This window comes from Camelus ferus, chromosome 6 (assembly GCF_009834535.1).
Source record: "Camelus ferus isolate YT-003-E chromosome 6, BCGSAC_Cfer_1.0, whole genome shotgun sequence".
NCBI lineage: Eukaryota > Metazoa > Chordata > Mammalia > Artiodactyla > Camelidae > Camelus > Camelus ferus.
Genome location: NC_045701.1, coordinates 59584410 through 59600087, shown reverse-complemented (window position 1 = coordinate 59600087; position 15678 = coordinate 59584410). Strand labels below are relative to the sequence as shown.

Sequence of the window (15678 nt, the reverse complement as noted above, 5' to 3'; positions counted from 1 at the left end):
GATGCAAATCACAAGTAATACAAATCTCTTCCTTTAAAAAAAAATAAAGAAAAGTGGATTACTATTTTGAAAACTTTTCAGATGAAGCAAGTCTCATTCCTGCCACAATGAATCAGGTTGGTATAATAGCCTTGAAGAAAAAGGAACAATTTTCTACAACAATAATTTGGCTCTTTATCTGGTTACTGGTTTAGCTCAGATGTTGACCTTCCTTTAGTCAAGTATCAAAAGCCAACAAAAAACCTATTGTATTTTCTAAAAGATTTAATGTTATTTAAGTATAATTTTGAAGTCTTTTTGACATCCAGAAATTATAATTAAAGCCCTTAGGACTTTCTCACCCTTTTAAAATAAGCATACTCTGAACCAAAAGAATAATCTGTTTATTATGAAACTAAGGACAAACCTTTGAGATAATCCCTGAGGCCAAAAGGAACAAGAATTTTTATGTTTAGATTGTCATAACCAGAGAAAAGAGCCTATTGTTCACGCTATAAGAAAGTTCATCTTCGTGTGTGCCCCTTCTATTACAATTTTTATACCATTATTCAAAATTCTAATATTTAAAATTTTTTTAATTTGTGATGGTCAAAGGATTCATAATGAAACTGATATAACAAAATGACCAATCCCCAATTGTAAGTCCTCAAACACTGACGTCTCAGCCACTCTACCAATTCTATTCCTTTCACTCCAGGCCTAACCATTTTCAACAGCAAACTTTCTACCTGTAAGGTCGAGTTCCAACTTCTTTAAGATCCTTTAAAATACAGCTCCAACCTACTTTTTCTTCTCTCATCATCCACTATTCTACCAAATAGCACCCCATGTTCTAGACTCAGACTAACTATTCTCTGAGACTACCAAGCAATGTCATGGGCTCTGAGAGCCAGGAAAGCCCATGTTCAAAATCTGGCACCATTATTTACCAGTAATGTGATCTTTAGCACAATACTTAAACTCTCTGTGCCTCTTCTCTATATGAAAAATAAAGATTAAAATGCTTGTTTCAGAGTTGTGAAAATTATGCTTTTGATTAACACAGAGATAGCCAATACAGGTATCACAAACATCCATCTAATCATCTTTAAAAACATGAATAAGACACAAAGTAAACAGTTACAGAAACAAGATTTTAAAAGGAAGTTTAAAAAAAAAAAAGAAAGTTATATTCATACCAGAACAATCAGAACAATGACATACAACTAAATGGTGGAGTCACACCCTAACAAAACTTAAAAGGGCTAAAACAGTCTTTCCCTCATTTCTATACTCTCTACCCAACAAAACAAAACAATAAAAAATAATGACAGTTCTCATGCTTTATAAAGTGTTGCTTCAATATAGACAGCACAACAATTAACTCAGTATATTAAGAAATAGAGGTAAAGTTTGGTGAAATTCAAAGTAGTCACATTTGAGTTCAACTGGTCAAGGTCAGAATATTTTAATTCATCCTTGCCTGCTCTTTCTAACCTCACCTCCCACATGAAATTAGTCACTTGAATATTTTAGCTCTCAAACATCCATTTTATCTATCTCCTTCAGTTACTACATACTCCAAGCAGCCATTATTTCTCATCCAAACTGCTGCAACGGCCCCTAAAAACAGTTTCCCAACCTTGAGAATCTCTTGTCAACCAGTATCCTGCTGGCTCTCTACTGGCCATAAAGTAAAATCTTACCCTCACAGTCTAGCTTGCTCTCATTAACCCAGGTCCAGTCTGTTTCAAACTGCATTTCTAGTCATTCCTCATGTTCTACCTATCTATAACGGATCACTTGCCACATTCTCCAACACGCTCAACACCCTTATGTCTCTGTGACTTTGTCTTCTGCTACTAATGTTCTTCCATCCTCTTCCTACCTGGTAAACTATTCATCTTTTAAGATCGAATTCAAATGTGACCACTTCTTTGAATTTCACCAAACTTTACTTCTATTTCTTAATGCTGAGTTAATTGTTTTGCTATGTATATTCCCATAACACTTTATAAATAAATGCCTGTACTACTTTTGCATTCGATTATAATTACTTTACATAATTATCTCCCCCTTTAGAGTATAAACTCATTGAAGGCAAAGATCATATTTCCTCAGCTAGCAAACAGTTCACACAGAACAATATTCAGCAATAGTTTTTGCTAAATTAAAATTCAGCAAATATTTGAAAAATATCTGAACTGAGCTGAAGTTCAGAAAATAAACTATAAGTCCATGAAGCTAAGTCCCAAACTTCATCAATATCTTCAAATACAACAGAACTGTTCTCTGTCCAACATGATCAGGATTAGTAGTTGATTACTTAGAAAAGTCTGTTAAAGGAGGGAAACATACATACATTCCTTAAACACTTTATGTTAACTTAAAACATATATAAGTGTATAGGCATTCTCTAATGTAGTAACAGTCAAGGTATAGTCTGGAATTCTGCGTCCACCTAGTATAAACCATACCTATCATCTATATTGTTCAGTTTCCATCTTTTTAAAATGGACCAAGAACTTGAGAAGAGGAATCCTTCAGAGTTTTGCCGTTTTTTTCCCAACCTTATAAACTACTTAATTAAATTACTTAGTTACAATAACATAGAACTGGCATAAGAAGGTTTGGTTACCAATGCAACCAACTTCATACATAAGTGAACTGGTGAGAGAAGTACAGAGGTGTACTTAAGGACATCTTTTAATGGACAGGATTCATCATGCATTCATTATGCTTTGGGGATCAGTCAATACATGTTACAGAAAGACTGGGAAATATCAGTTACTCCAATGAGTCAACTAAGTAGAGTTTGGTTAAGAGAGTGTCAACATACTGCAACTAAAGATAGTCCTTCTTGGATATATATAATAGCAGAATCACTTTCAAGTTAAATGCTCTGAGCTAGTTTCCTTATCTGGTAAAGAAAGGATGACCTATTGTATAGCCCTAATATCCGGACTTACTCTTACCTATCAATCTTAGCTCCCACTTCTGAACATGATGTTGCCTATAGGCCCTTTGGTTGTTCATATCTTTAAAGGTAATTAACCTCTTTGCAAAAAGTATGTATTTTTTAAAATCATGGCTCAACTAAAACCTTGTTCCAGAACCAAGATCCTCTCTTCCCCCCACCTTCTTGATCCATCAGTTTCTTTTACTTATCCTACCTGCCTGCTTAGACTGTGAACATGTATTCAACTTGCTCTGTGACATCTATAATCTTCTTTCCCTTTATTGCCTGATCAGACTTTTGACTAATCATACTGCCTTTAGAATAAATGTAAGTTGAGTTTCTTCCTGCTTACTATCACACTGCCTGTTCCATATCGAACACCTATTTTTAGCCAGATTTCTACATACCTGCATACTGGCTCATTTCTTTCCTATCTGTTTTTGGTGTAGCTTCTCAGTCTATATCCTAACTTTTCTACTTTGCCTTGGCACTCCCAACTCTTCTGTCTTTTCAGTTAAAATCCATAGCCATTCATGGTTGCCAAGATTACACACAAAGTGCAATGAATACAATTAGAATAAAAAAGCAATGGCTCCAAGGCACTAAAGGATCCCAGAAAAAGCTGAAATTATGTTCTATACGTGCTATTTGCTATGATACAATAAATGAACTTAGATATTTTAGAAAAATTTCAGTAACAGTTGAAATAAAAAGATTTTCTGGGTTTTTCTCAGTTATCAAAGAAATTAAAGGAATCAGAGTACCTTATTCTTTAGGAATTTGAATTTTCTAAAAATTTACATATATAAATGTTTTAAAGAAAGATGAATTTTATTACAATCATATCTTAAATAATAAATAGTATGCATAGTATGAGTATAGCTTGGCTATCAGGTTTGAGAGAAGAATAAGATAACTGCTTAATTCTCTTGGTCTTGTTCTAATTTTCATAGTCTATAATTTTTGTATTATTTCCAAACCTATATTGAGTAGTAAGAATTATGGCAAGTTTAAAAAACAATATCAATTTTTTAAATTGGTGTATAGCAACCTTCAGAGTTTTTAACACCCCTGAAATGTTATTTAAGAAGAACAGAAACAAAACTTTCTTTTGATGAAATCTTCTTTTTGACTAGCCATAATAGAAAGAAAAAGCACTAAGATAACTCTAACTTCTGATTCTAGAATAACATTGAATAATAAAATGCTGCTTCAATAGTCAGCTGCTTCAAAGTATTTTCAGATTACTGCATGCACAGAAGCATAAATGATAATAAACAATGTATAGCTTCTGTCACAATGGATACAGTTAACAAAAATCCCATTTTTAAAAAATCTGAATATTTTTCTTTATCTTACTCTAATACATCATCAACATACAGGTGAAACATACAGATCAGCCTTCCTTCCCAGCTATAAAGCAGTAGTATTTCTATTCATCATATTTTTCCTAGACAAAATGTTTATACTTAATATATCCTTAAGTATACCTTCAATTTAACAAACACAATTCAAGTGCAATGGAAAGAAATTAGGTAAACATCAGCTACCACAACAAAATTTGTCATAGATTTTTATATGAAATGTTCTCCTAGCCATCTAAAAGATAAAAGCACACAAGCTAGCACACCAAAAGTACAAGCATTAAAAACGTACCAATTTCTTCCACTTCTTCCAGGAAATCATTATATTCTCTTAGACTAGGAAAATCTTCTTCCCTTTTATTATATCTTTAAGAGAAGGGGAAATAATCAAAATATTCCAAATCACTTGCTTTCAATATTATCTAATTGGTTTGTTCTTACCTAATTCATATACGATACACAAAAAAGGACTGCTTACTGTGTAAAATAGTTTTCTTCACACCAGGTTTTTAACTAGACCAAGAATGTGGTTCTTAAATTCTTATGACTACAGAGAACGAATAAAATCAGGAGAGAATGTTACAATATATAAAATCCTTCTAAGACTTAAGGGAAAAAGAAAGAAATTAGTACCCTGAAGGAATGGGAAACAGCTTAAATGAGGTCTACTATTGGAAAGATGATATTGTTTACTTCTTATAAATAGATTTACTAATTTCCAGAAAGCTAAAAATTAATTCAAAAGACACCTTCTTGCTTTTCATAAGTTATAGTCTAAATAATGATAGATCAAGAAAACATAAATATTGTAATGTACCTGTGAAGAATTAGAAAACCACAGGGCTTAATGATAAAAGATAAGAATCTAAGAGAGACTATCTCCCAGAAGCAATTCAAAAAATAAACGAGCAGCTTGGGGTATTGATAAAGTAACACCAGTTAAGTACCTAGAAAGATGCTGCTAAAACATTTGTGACCAATGTTGAAATGTATACCACCTAAGTAAATAGACAGAGAGATAAATAAATAAATACTAATTCTTTAAATCTGAAAAACAAGAAGGTGGCTTACAACAAAAGGACAGATAAAATAAAACTCAAGATTACTAACAAAGAGTAAAAAGTTAAATTATAAGTGAAAAAGACAGAGTATTAGAAATATATATGTACACACACAGAGATACATATCAAAATAAATCATAGCTAACCATAATTTTCTTTAACAGCTTTCAAATCTCAACTTAAATGTTACCTCCTCAGGCCTCACCTGACATGACTGACTCACAGCAACACTTAGTCACTAACTTCATAGCATTTTTCTCAATTTATAATCACATATTTGTTTTGTTTGCCTGTTTTATTGTCTGTCTCTATACTATCCAAGCTACTATACTACAAGACTTATGAGGGCAAGGTTTGTAGCTGTTACACTCGTTTTGTACTTAGGGCCTAATATGTAAACACTGCGCACAGTAGGTACTCAAGATATATTCGCTAATTAAAGAATAAAGCAAATAAATTGTGAAGCCATCAATTAAGAGGATTTATTCTTCTCAAACAAAGGTTAGATAATTAATATTACTGAGTTCTCTAAGAACTTAACACATTTTTAATGCTGAACAAATACATAGATGAGTAAGTATTCACTTGCCGAACTATACAAATTTCTACAAGCAAATAATTATATCAATTACTGAAATAATTGTTAAAGTCCTCTTTGTGAACTGAATCATTCAAGCAGTAGTACTTACATCTTTAGCACCTTTTTCCTAATCTCAACTTCTTTGTCAACAGTAGGATCTTCAAAGAGTTGTACCCTGAAGTTGCTCTTTCTAAGTGGAGTGCCACACTCAGGACAATTTCCAGCTCCTCTCACAAAGAGTAAATCCACACAACTTTCACACCTATAAGGAGAAAAATACAATGTAACTTTTAGGCTAGTATTCAAATCTACAAATCTATATATAGTTTGCCCTTCTTTTGTTTTGGTTTATTTGTTTGGGTAGAGTTTTCTTTGTGGGGCAGGAGAGGGCAGGAAAATTAATCATTGCTACTTAAAATCCTATTAAAAACCTTTGGGAAAAAGTTCGTTTTCATTTGGAGCCTACTTCAGACATAAGTGTCTGAAAGGATGCCAGTTTACTTTACAAATTAAATAAATCTACAATTTTTTTTAAATTGAGTTGGAATCTAGGAGGATTCAGACAGCAAGATAAGGAGCAAAGAGGCACGTAAAAAAGCAGTCTAGGGTCACCTCCATTCTCAGTCCAGTATCACCCTTAGACCTGGCAGAGGCCTGCACTTTAGAGAGCCCTGCCTACCACAATCACTAAAACAAAGATTTTTTTTTTCCCTTTCAACCTTGTAAGAAAGTTTTTCAAAAGTTCAACAGGCAATTGAGTAAGTAGAAATTATTCAAAAGGGAGAGGTGCAAGCTGAAGGGGGCCCCCCAGGACAGAGGATAAAGAACTGAGAATGTCCAGATATATGTGGAAAAAGGAGAAAATCACCGCAGCTTCTGCCCTGAGAAATCCTAGAAAGAGCGACTTATAAAATCTTTAATCAGTTAAAGCTGGCTGCCCTAAATCCACCAAAGTGATTGCCCAGGCAAGCCAGGTTTCCCCTATACCTGCATCCCCTCTTGTCTCTCTTCTTGGGTAGTATGGTTTGGGGAAGAGCTTAGAACTTCCTGCAAGTCGAGTCGGAAAATAAAGGAGCTGGCAAGGTTAACCTCCCTGTACAACATTCCCAGGGAACTGACAGGATTAGCTCATACTTTGTTTTAGATGGGTCCAGGCATCACCCAATCACCCCTGCCCTGCCCTAAAAGATCCATGCTACTAGTCAGACTAGCAAGTGGAAAGGCTGACCGGGAGAAAAAAAGCCTCTGGGTCTTAAGGATGCAGGCTCCTGGGAACTCAGGATGCGGTGTTGGAACTAAGGCTGTGCCAAGGGTATAGCTTGATTCACAACTTTTAAATATTTCAACATTTTGGTATATAGTTCTCCAGTTGTAATATTGCCCAACTCCAGATATGTTAGGGCCACACCAACTCTAATCACTCCGTTTGTAGCATTACTTGAAATTATTTATTTCTTTATGTGTTGATTTTTCTGCAACCTCCACTAGGATGGAAGGCAGGAATTTGCCCTATCTTGTTCTCTATCCCCAGTGTCTGACAGTTAATAAGTACTCAATAAACTATACATCACCCCCCCCAAAAAAAAATAAAAGGAAAAAGAGAAATTCTAATAAATAAGGGAAAAGTTGATTTCTTCCAAGTATGGAGTTGACTTTAATAACCTAAATGATAAGAATGACACAGGGAAGGTAAGAATGTTTAAGGTTGGTTATTAGTAAAACACTAACATTGACTTTTGCATATTTCCATCTTAACAGTGCCAACAAAAAACGGAGGGGGGGGGGTAATCCCTAAGAGGGAGACTAGAGATCACAGCTATCATTATTAAGTGCAACAAAACCCCATAAAATTTACTTGGGATTGGGAAGATGGGGAGTGGTACATTTCTCCTAATCTTTGTGCTTGGAGGAAATTAAATCCAACTGGAGAAGCTGAAAATGAGCACACTTCACACTGACAAAAGATATTTATAGGCAAGGAGCCATGTGAAACACAACTATTGAGCCACAAATAATATTCTGAATTTCAAGGTCTTGGAGAGTAGACTCAGTCAATAATTCAGTTAACAAGGTAATATAGAACACTCTAATACTTCTGAAAGTCATACTGTAATCTTAAACTTATTATTTGTTTCCACAATCAGTTCTACACTTCTGCTTTTTAAAACTCTGCCTTAAATCATAAGGATTTCAGCAGTATTAAAGATGTTTAATCATCCCGCTCTAGCTTCCCCTTACCCTCTACTAGCACTTCTGCTGGTCTAGCCAGCTTGCTAGTACAGACCTTTACTTCTAAGGGGTCTGAACCCTTGGTTACCATTCTCTTTCTAGGTTGTGGCTGCTCTACTTACATTTACTATAATGGGCTTGGGAGCACCAAGAGATGTCCTAGTGGATCCCTTATGTGCCAGATATATTCTTCCCTGTAATCATTGTGATGATGAGCCAAGTCAATTACTCTTGCCAGGATGGTGACTCCTTTTCTTCCCTGGTGATCTTTCGGCATAAGGAGCTCGAAGTTACCAGACAGTAGGCATGGCTTAAAGTTTAATGGAGTTCTTAATGTGTCCCTCAGTGGGACATTTTCAGTTCTGAAAACAAGGACCTCTAAGTCCACAGAGCCTAAAGTTACATAGATAGAAAATACAAATTCCCCAAGTAATGACCAGTGGTAATACCAAGTGAAGCCACTCCTACTTCCATCTCTTGGTTCCAGGACTGATATATTTTACCTCTTAGGGATACCCAAAATAATGGTCATAGCCATATTATGACTGAATATTTAGGATGCAGAAAGCATCCTGGAGGATGGTGCCCACCCTTGCAGAGTACCACCTCCCATCCAGCACATTAATTGCATTTATGAGCCCATTTACTCTATCAATCCAGAGGAGTAAGTGTAGAGCAGAGTTAGGACTAGTGAATTCATGAACTGAGGCTCACAGTCACGTATCTTTTCCTATAAAGTGGGACTCTTGGTAAGAGAAAATGTTGCTCAAGATACCCCATTGGTGAATTAAACACTGTGTTAAATCATCAGATAGTAGTGTTGGCCACAGCCCTACGAGCAGGAAAAGCACACCTGTACCCATAATATGTGTTAATCCTAGACTAGATGAATTGCTGTCCCTCTCAGGATGGGTGAAGGTACGGTTTTAGAAGCTTCAGTTTGACCTTCCCCACTATGGTAGCCTTTATCTCACTGGTCAAGGAACCAATTTGAGAGTTCTGCCAAATACCATGTATATCCATTGCAATTACACATCCCGGAACCTAGGAAATGACTACAAGGTGAGAATTCAGACCCACTATGAGCTAGATCTGAGCCAAGGCTCTATTTATTATTAGGTGATAATAATAAATCTGACTTTCATATACTCCCATTCTAAGCTAGTATCACGTCAGGTCCCCAGATTTCAATGTCAATTCACACCCTGTGGTCAATAATCCCTCACAGGTTTGAAGTCAAAACTGAATCACTGAAGGTGTCTGGGCAGAACAAGCATGAAACAGTAACTGGACTGAAGAGTGACTCAGGATTTTACAAAGAATCAAAAAAAGGGAGAGGGAATAGCTCAGTGGTAGAGCTCATGCTTAGCATGCACGAGGTCATGGGTTCGAGCCCCAGTATCTCCATTAAATAAAAAAATAATAACAACAAACAAGTAAACTTAATTACCTCCCCCCACCCAAAAATTTAAAAAACAAACAAAGAATCAAAACCAAGCCAGTATCACCAGGTTAGGCCCAGTAAAGACCTTGAGGCCTGTCTAGTATTCCTTGGGCTGTTGCCAATAAAGTGAATTCTCAGACTTCTCCAATCTGGTCTGGAACCCAGTCCATTAAATCCAGCAGACTAGGTACAACCATCTAACCATCTGCATGGATATTACACTTATTAAGTGTACCTTGTTTCTCATCCTAATCTTTCTACTAGAATATGCTTCTATAGATAATATGCATTTTTAATCCAATGTTTTATTTTCAGTTGGACACTTTAATGGCACAAGAACAGACTGCATAGTCAACCAGATGTAAACATGAAAGCTATTGGTGTAGAGGTAACCATAATCTTTTCCCAAAATTTATTATGGAATGAGAATGAAGGAAAAAAACAAAAAGAGTATCTCACCAAGGGAACCATTCAGGCAATAAAAAATTCCTCCATAAAAGATAAATAATAACAGTTATACAAGTTTTTTTAGTTTTTAAAGTATGCATAAAATACATGACTTTAAATAAAGTATCTCTATTTGGATCACTTAGCCTCCATCAAAATGAAAAATAGACCAAAAAATAAATCCTCCAAGCAACTGGCACACCTACCTCTAAAAATACAACCTTATACATAATAGAATATCAAAAATGGGATAATAAAAAGAGAAAGACAACTTACCTTACCTAGAGAGCTAATTTCCTAAAGCTTTGTAAGCATATTCGTACTTCCTCAAGTACCCAAACTAATTTATTAAAACATTATACAACTCCTACACTGTCTCAAATACAGTACACCATTTTTGTCCCTGTCATTATCACACTCACTCTATCACCCTCTTGTACCCATCTATGGGCAATATGATCCACAGTATCCCCAAAATGTATTCATATCGTCCAGACATGTCAGTCATACTAATAATGAATCCCACCATCTTTACCCTCAGTTATGGACTCCTCTAACTGTATCCACTCCTCTCTCCCTAACAGTTTTCCAGATCTGACTTACGGTCTTCCTGTTCACCACTGCTCCTAGCATCATTTTTGGCAACTTAAACATCCTCATAAATGAGCCAACCATTATCCTAGGCACTTCCTTAATCCTGATGATCTCTTGCCACATCTCAATTTAGTCACCCACCCTCATACCTTCAAACTTCAACCTTGTCATTATTGTCATTATCAACAGATATATCTCCTCTGGATTCTCATTTCTGGCATCCCACCCTCGGAATACCTCTTCCTCGCCTTTCAGATGACTTGCACTAAGTACCATCACTCTGTCCTTTGATTCCACAAGGACCTCCCATTCACTGACACTACTACTCTTCCCTGATCATCACCCTCTGGAGGTCCTAACTTAACACTGGCTAAGATTTCAGCATCTAGTATTATAACCAATCCTTTGCAAATACACTTAAGTCATTTGCCCCTCTCTCCACTATTATACTCCTTATCCATTTGTTATTGAACCTGTCTATCCACCCTATGCCTGTTAACTGAGCTGCTCAATTTTGCTGGAGAAAGCATCATCCTTACAGACTGAATTCACTTTAAAGGTATCACCACAGATCTCATATAAGCACTCAACACTGCCAGACATTCATTCTACACTTTCTAAGTAAATTCATTTTTCCCAATCTCTGAGAGAACTATTTCATACTTTCTCTTCTCTTCTCAGACTTCCAACACTTCCTATTCTTACCCTAATCATAGCTGGTGCCTTGACCTCATATGTTATTAACATGGGATGTGATCAGACAAAAATCACCTCATTTCCAAACACTAATTTTATCAATCCAATTGCTTCTACAACCATATTATCTGTATTCCTTGCATTGCTTTAAAATGAAAAAGTATTCATGCTCATATCTGGGGCCAGTCTCTCTCTTCCGCTTGTGCTCTGCATCCTTAATCTCTACGCAAGTACTTTCATTCTGCAATTTCCCTTCTTTCTCCTGCATTATGAATTTCTACATCTTCTGAAATTTCTACTGGAATACAAACATGCCTTAGTATCAACAACCATCTTAAAACACACACACATACATACACACACACACACACACACACACACTACCCTACATTCCTTTCCAGTTACCACCTAATTTCTCTGCGCCTGTACACAGCAAAATTCCTGAAGCAAGAGTCGCCTTAATTCTGTCTTCACTGCTTCACCTCCCTTCTCTAACTCATTTCAATCCATCTTTAATTCCTGACTTTCCACTGAAATAATTCTAAAGAATTTCACCAATGTCCTCAATCTTGCCAAAGCCAATAATTAATAGAGAATTCTCTGTCCTTATCCTACACCACCTCTCAGCAGCATTAACAGAACTGACTACTTCCTCTATCTGGAACACTGTATTTTTCAGGCTTTTGTGACTTTACGCTTATCTGATTTTCCTCTTACCTACCTGCTCTTTTTTTGTTTCTTTTGCTGGCGCCTTCTCCCCTATAAAACATCTAAAAGTTTAAGTGCCCAGTATCGTGGGCACTCTATTCCCTCTATAAATGATTGCTTTCAGTACAACTGGTTTTAACCGTGACTCTCAGAACTAGACTATAGCTCAATCTCATTCCTGAGCTCTTGACTCCAGCTCAACTACCTAATCAACAACCACTCAGATGTCTAGAGTCATCACAAACATAACAGTCTAAAAGAGAGTTCTTTATTCTTTCACCCTGTTCTACCTGCTCCTTCCCCAACTAGTTCTACTTCAGTAAATGTCAGCACCATCTACCCTGTTGCTCAATCCAAAAACCTAGAAGCCTTCCTAGATTTCTCTCTTCCTAATTCCTCACAGCTAACTTATATCAAGACCAACTGACTTTGCATCAAAAACACATATTAAACCACATCCACTTTTGGCCATCTCCACTGCTAAAGCCTCCCAACTGCTCTCCTTGCTTTCACTATTGCTCCCAACCCACACTCACCTCTTTCTCCCAAATGTATTCTCTATAAATGATCTCTTTAAATCAGAAATTGGAGGGGAGGGTGTAGCTCAGTGGTAGAGTACATGCCTGGTGTGCACAAGGTCCTGGATTCAATCCCCAGTATCTCCCTTAAAATAAATAAATAAACCTAATTACCCCCCCAAAAAAATAAAAACAAATCAGAAATTATTTCATTTCATTCTCTTATTCCTGACTCAAGTGTCTTATGTTAAAAAGCAGAAAAGAAAAATGTGTTACCAGAGCCTTGAAGAAACTTCATGATCTGACCTCAATCTAACTCCCTAGCTTCAAGTCCTACCAATTTACTCCTGTCTTCTTTCTGTCCTTCCAACATACAAAGTCATTCAAGTTCAGGGCAACTACTTTCATCTTCTCTGCCAGAAACTCTCCTCTCCCCAGTTTTCCTATGGCTGTTTTTTCTCAGCATTCAAGTCTCAAACCAAATGTCATCTGTTCACAAAGAATCTTAGAGAAAATTTGTCCCTACTCCTATCTAAGCCTAAGTCCTTCATTTGTGTCATAAAATAACCAAATTTCTTGTTAGAAATTGATCTCTCCATCTTTTAAAAGATCTTATCCATCAGATACAGCCTCCCCTTTAGAGATGCCTTCTTTACCACAGATATAAGACATCTAAAAGTTGAAGTACCCAGAGTTATATCCTGAGCATTCTTCTTCCTCCGTAAATGAACACATCTACTACAAATGGCTTAACTGTGACTGTCAGAACTAGATTTCAGGTGTTCTCCTATGAATTACCCACTTCAATGATGCAGACAAGTGGGATCAGCAGCAGTTTTTCTACAATTCCTGCTCTTCCTGATTTCCTGAATGTAGCAGTTGCCCTACCCTTACTGCTCTAGTCCTTCTAACAGATTTGTAAGTCTGTAAATTGTCCATATTAAATTCCTAATGGCTTAAAATATCTAGGGTGGTTTTTGCTTTCCTGACTAAACTCCAACTGATACACATCCTTCTCTTTATAGCTCACTTATCAAAATAAATAATTTTATATTTGTTAATTTTATGTTTACTGTCTGTCTCCCTACTAGATTATTCGACAAGAACAGGGATCACATTTGTTATGCTCCTTATTGTATCCCAAGCCCTATGTTTCAGGACAAATATTGGTTGAATGAATGTAACACCTTGGTAAAATAAAGTTTCACTCACTACCTCAAACATAACAGCTCTAACTCTCTAAGTTCTTCATACCACAATTTAAACTCATTTAAATTTAGAAACAACACCTCTGAACTTTGCCTTCTTCTCTTCATTTGGTTAATAAGCCACCTCAGAGCCTTGGAATTACCCTTCATTTCAACCTAGCATCCGGGCACTCACCATCCTGCAGTAGGATACAACCAAGAACTCTCAAGTTAACTTTTTACTTTTAAATGCATGGGATTATCTCCATTTGTGATGAAATGAGGTTATCTCTATGCTAAAACCAATAATAGAATCTGATTTTTCTGATCTAAATATCTAGTTTTGATCTTAATTTAAAATTATCTAATGATCATTCTGTTATAAAAGTCATATAATCAAAATTAATATTAGATCCCTTAAAATGTGCTCTTTAACTCATTTAAATAAGTGTTCAACAAGGGAAAATGAAACCATTCAGTATAAACAAAAGCAAGTATAAAATTGCTCTTCATTATTGTTTAGTTTTACAGAAAACTCCTATTTATTCAGAAAACCAAAATATTTTTGAGGAAAATCTACACATCACAGAAAATGGGCATTTATTTAGTTGCTGAATTGAAAGTCATTCAATGAATATTCATTAAGTGCCTACTAGGTGATAAGCACTGTTGAATACACTGGGGATGCCTCAGTAAGCAAAACAAAGGTCCCTGCCCTCATGCAGCCTATCAGAGAGACTAGAGAAACATCATATAAGACAGACACTATAATGACTCTGGCTTTTACTGTGCATAAAATGGGAAGTTACTGCAGAGTTTAGAGCAGAGAAGTAACATAAATTACTTATTTAAAGGATCACTCTGGCTGCCATGTGGAAAACAGGCTATAGGCACATGAGCAAAAGCAGGTAAACTAAGTCACGATTATTACTATAACCCAAGCAAGAGATGAAAGCACTCAAACCAAGGTGACAGCAGTAAAAATGGAGTATAAGATTCTCACCTTATACAGACATTAACAGAAGAGGAACCACAAACACCAAGAAGCATAAAAAGATGAACAATTAGGGAAATACATTGTATAACCACAGTAAAATATCATTTCACAAGTGAAAATGTTTAGAAATTTTAAGTCTGATTGGCAAAGATATAGAAAACCAGATTTTCACACTGCCAACAGGAATATAGACTGTACATCCTCTTTGGAGAACAACTTGGCATTTCCTAGTAAAATTAAACATGCACATGCCTTATAACCTAATTATTCTATTCTAGGTATACATCCTGGAGAAAACCTAAACCATGTGAACAAGGAGACATGTACAAGGATATTATGGAAATATTTCCTATAGCAAAAACAAATTTGGAAACAACAGATATGTCTATTAATAACAGAATGGATACATTAAATACAATATAATCATGCAGTAGAATACTATACAGCTGTGGAAATGAACAAATTAAAACTATATGCATCAACGTGGATGAATCTCGGGAGAGAAGCAAGATGGTGGAGTAGAAGGACACTCGTAGCTCACCCTCTCCCACAAATACACCAAAACTCACATCTATGGACCTTTCAGCCAACCAGAGCACCTGCCGAACTCCAATAGAACATCGCCCTCTTCGAAAGACAAAGACACCAAAAATCTGGTAGGAGAAAAGGAAAAAAGAAAGAAGAAACAGCAAAACAGTGTGGGACCGATCCCGCGGGGAGGGAGCGGCAAAGGAGGACTGGCGCTCGTTTGCTGGGTCTCCCCATCTCCAACAGAGAGGCCAGCAGGACGGAGGGGGAGCATCCGAGGCTCAGATCTGCCCCAAGCACCCCTTGACCAACAGAACTGAGTTAAAAGGGCACAAAGGGTCCCCACGACACCAAGCCCAAGACGTGAGTGGGCAGCTGGGGACTGGG

General features: G+C 36.3%; 1 protein-coding gene across 1 annotated transcript in view; it reads right to left on the bottom strand.

Annotated features, from left to right (window-relative positions):
- MNAT1 (MNAT1 component of CDK activating kinase) overlaps positions 1 to 15678 on the bottom strand; it is a 167865-nt gene that overhangs the window by 122041 nt on the left and 30146 nt on the right. Inside the window, exons 2-3 of the mRNA XM_006185722.3 lie at positions 6053 to 6205; positions 4595 to 4668 (exon numbers count right to left, since the gene is read on the bottom strand). Of these exons, the coding sequence (XP_006185784.1) occupies positions 4595 to 4668; positions 6053 to 6205 (227 nt within the window). The remainder of the gene's footprint in view (positions 1 to 4594; positions 4669 to 6052; positions 6206 to 15678) is intronic.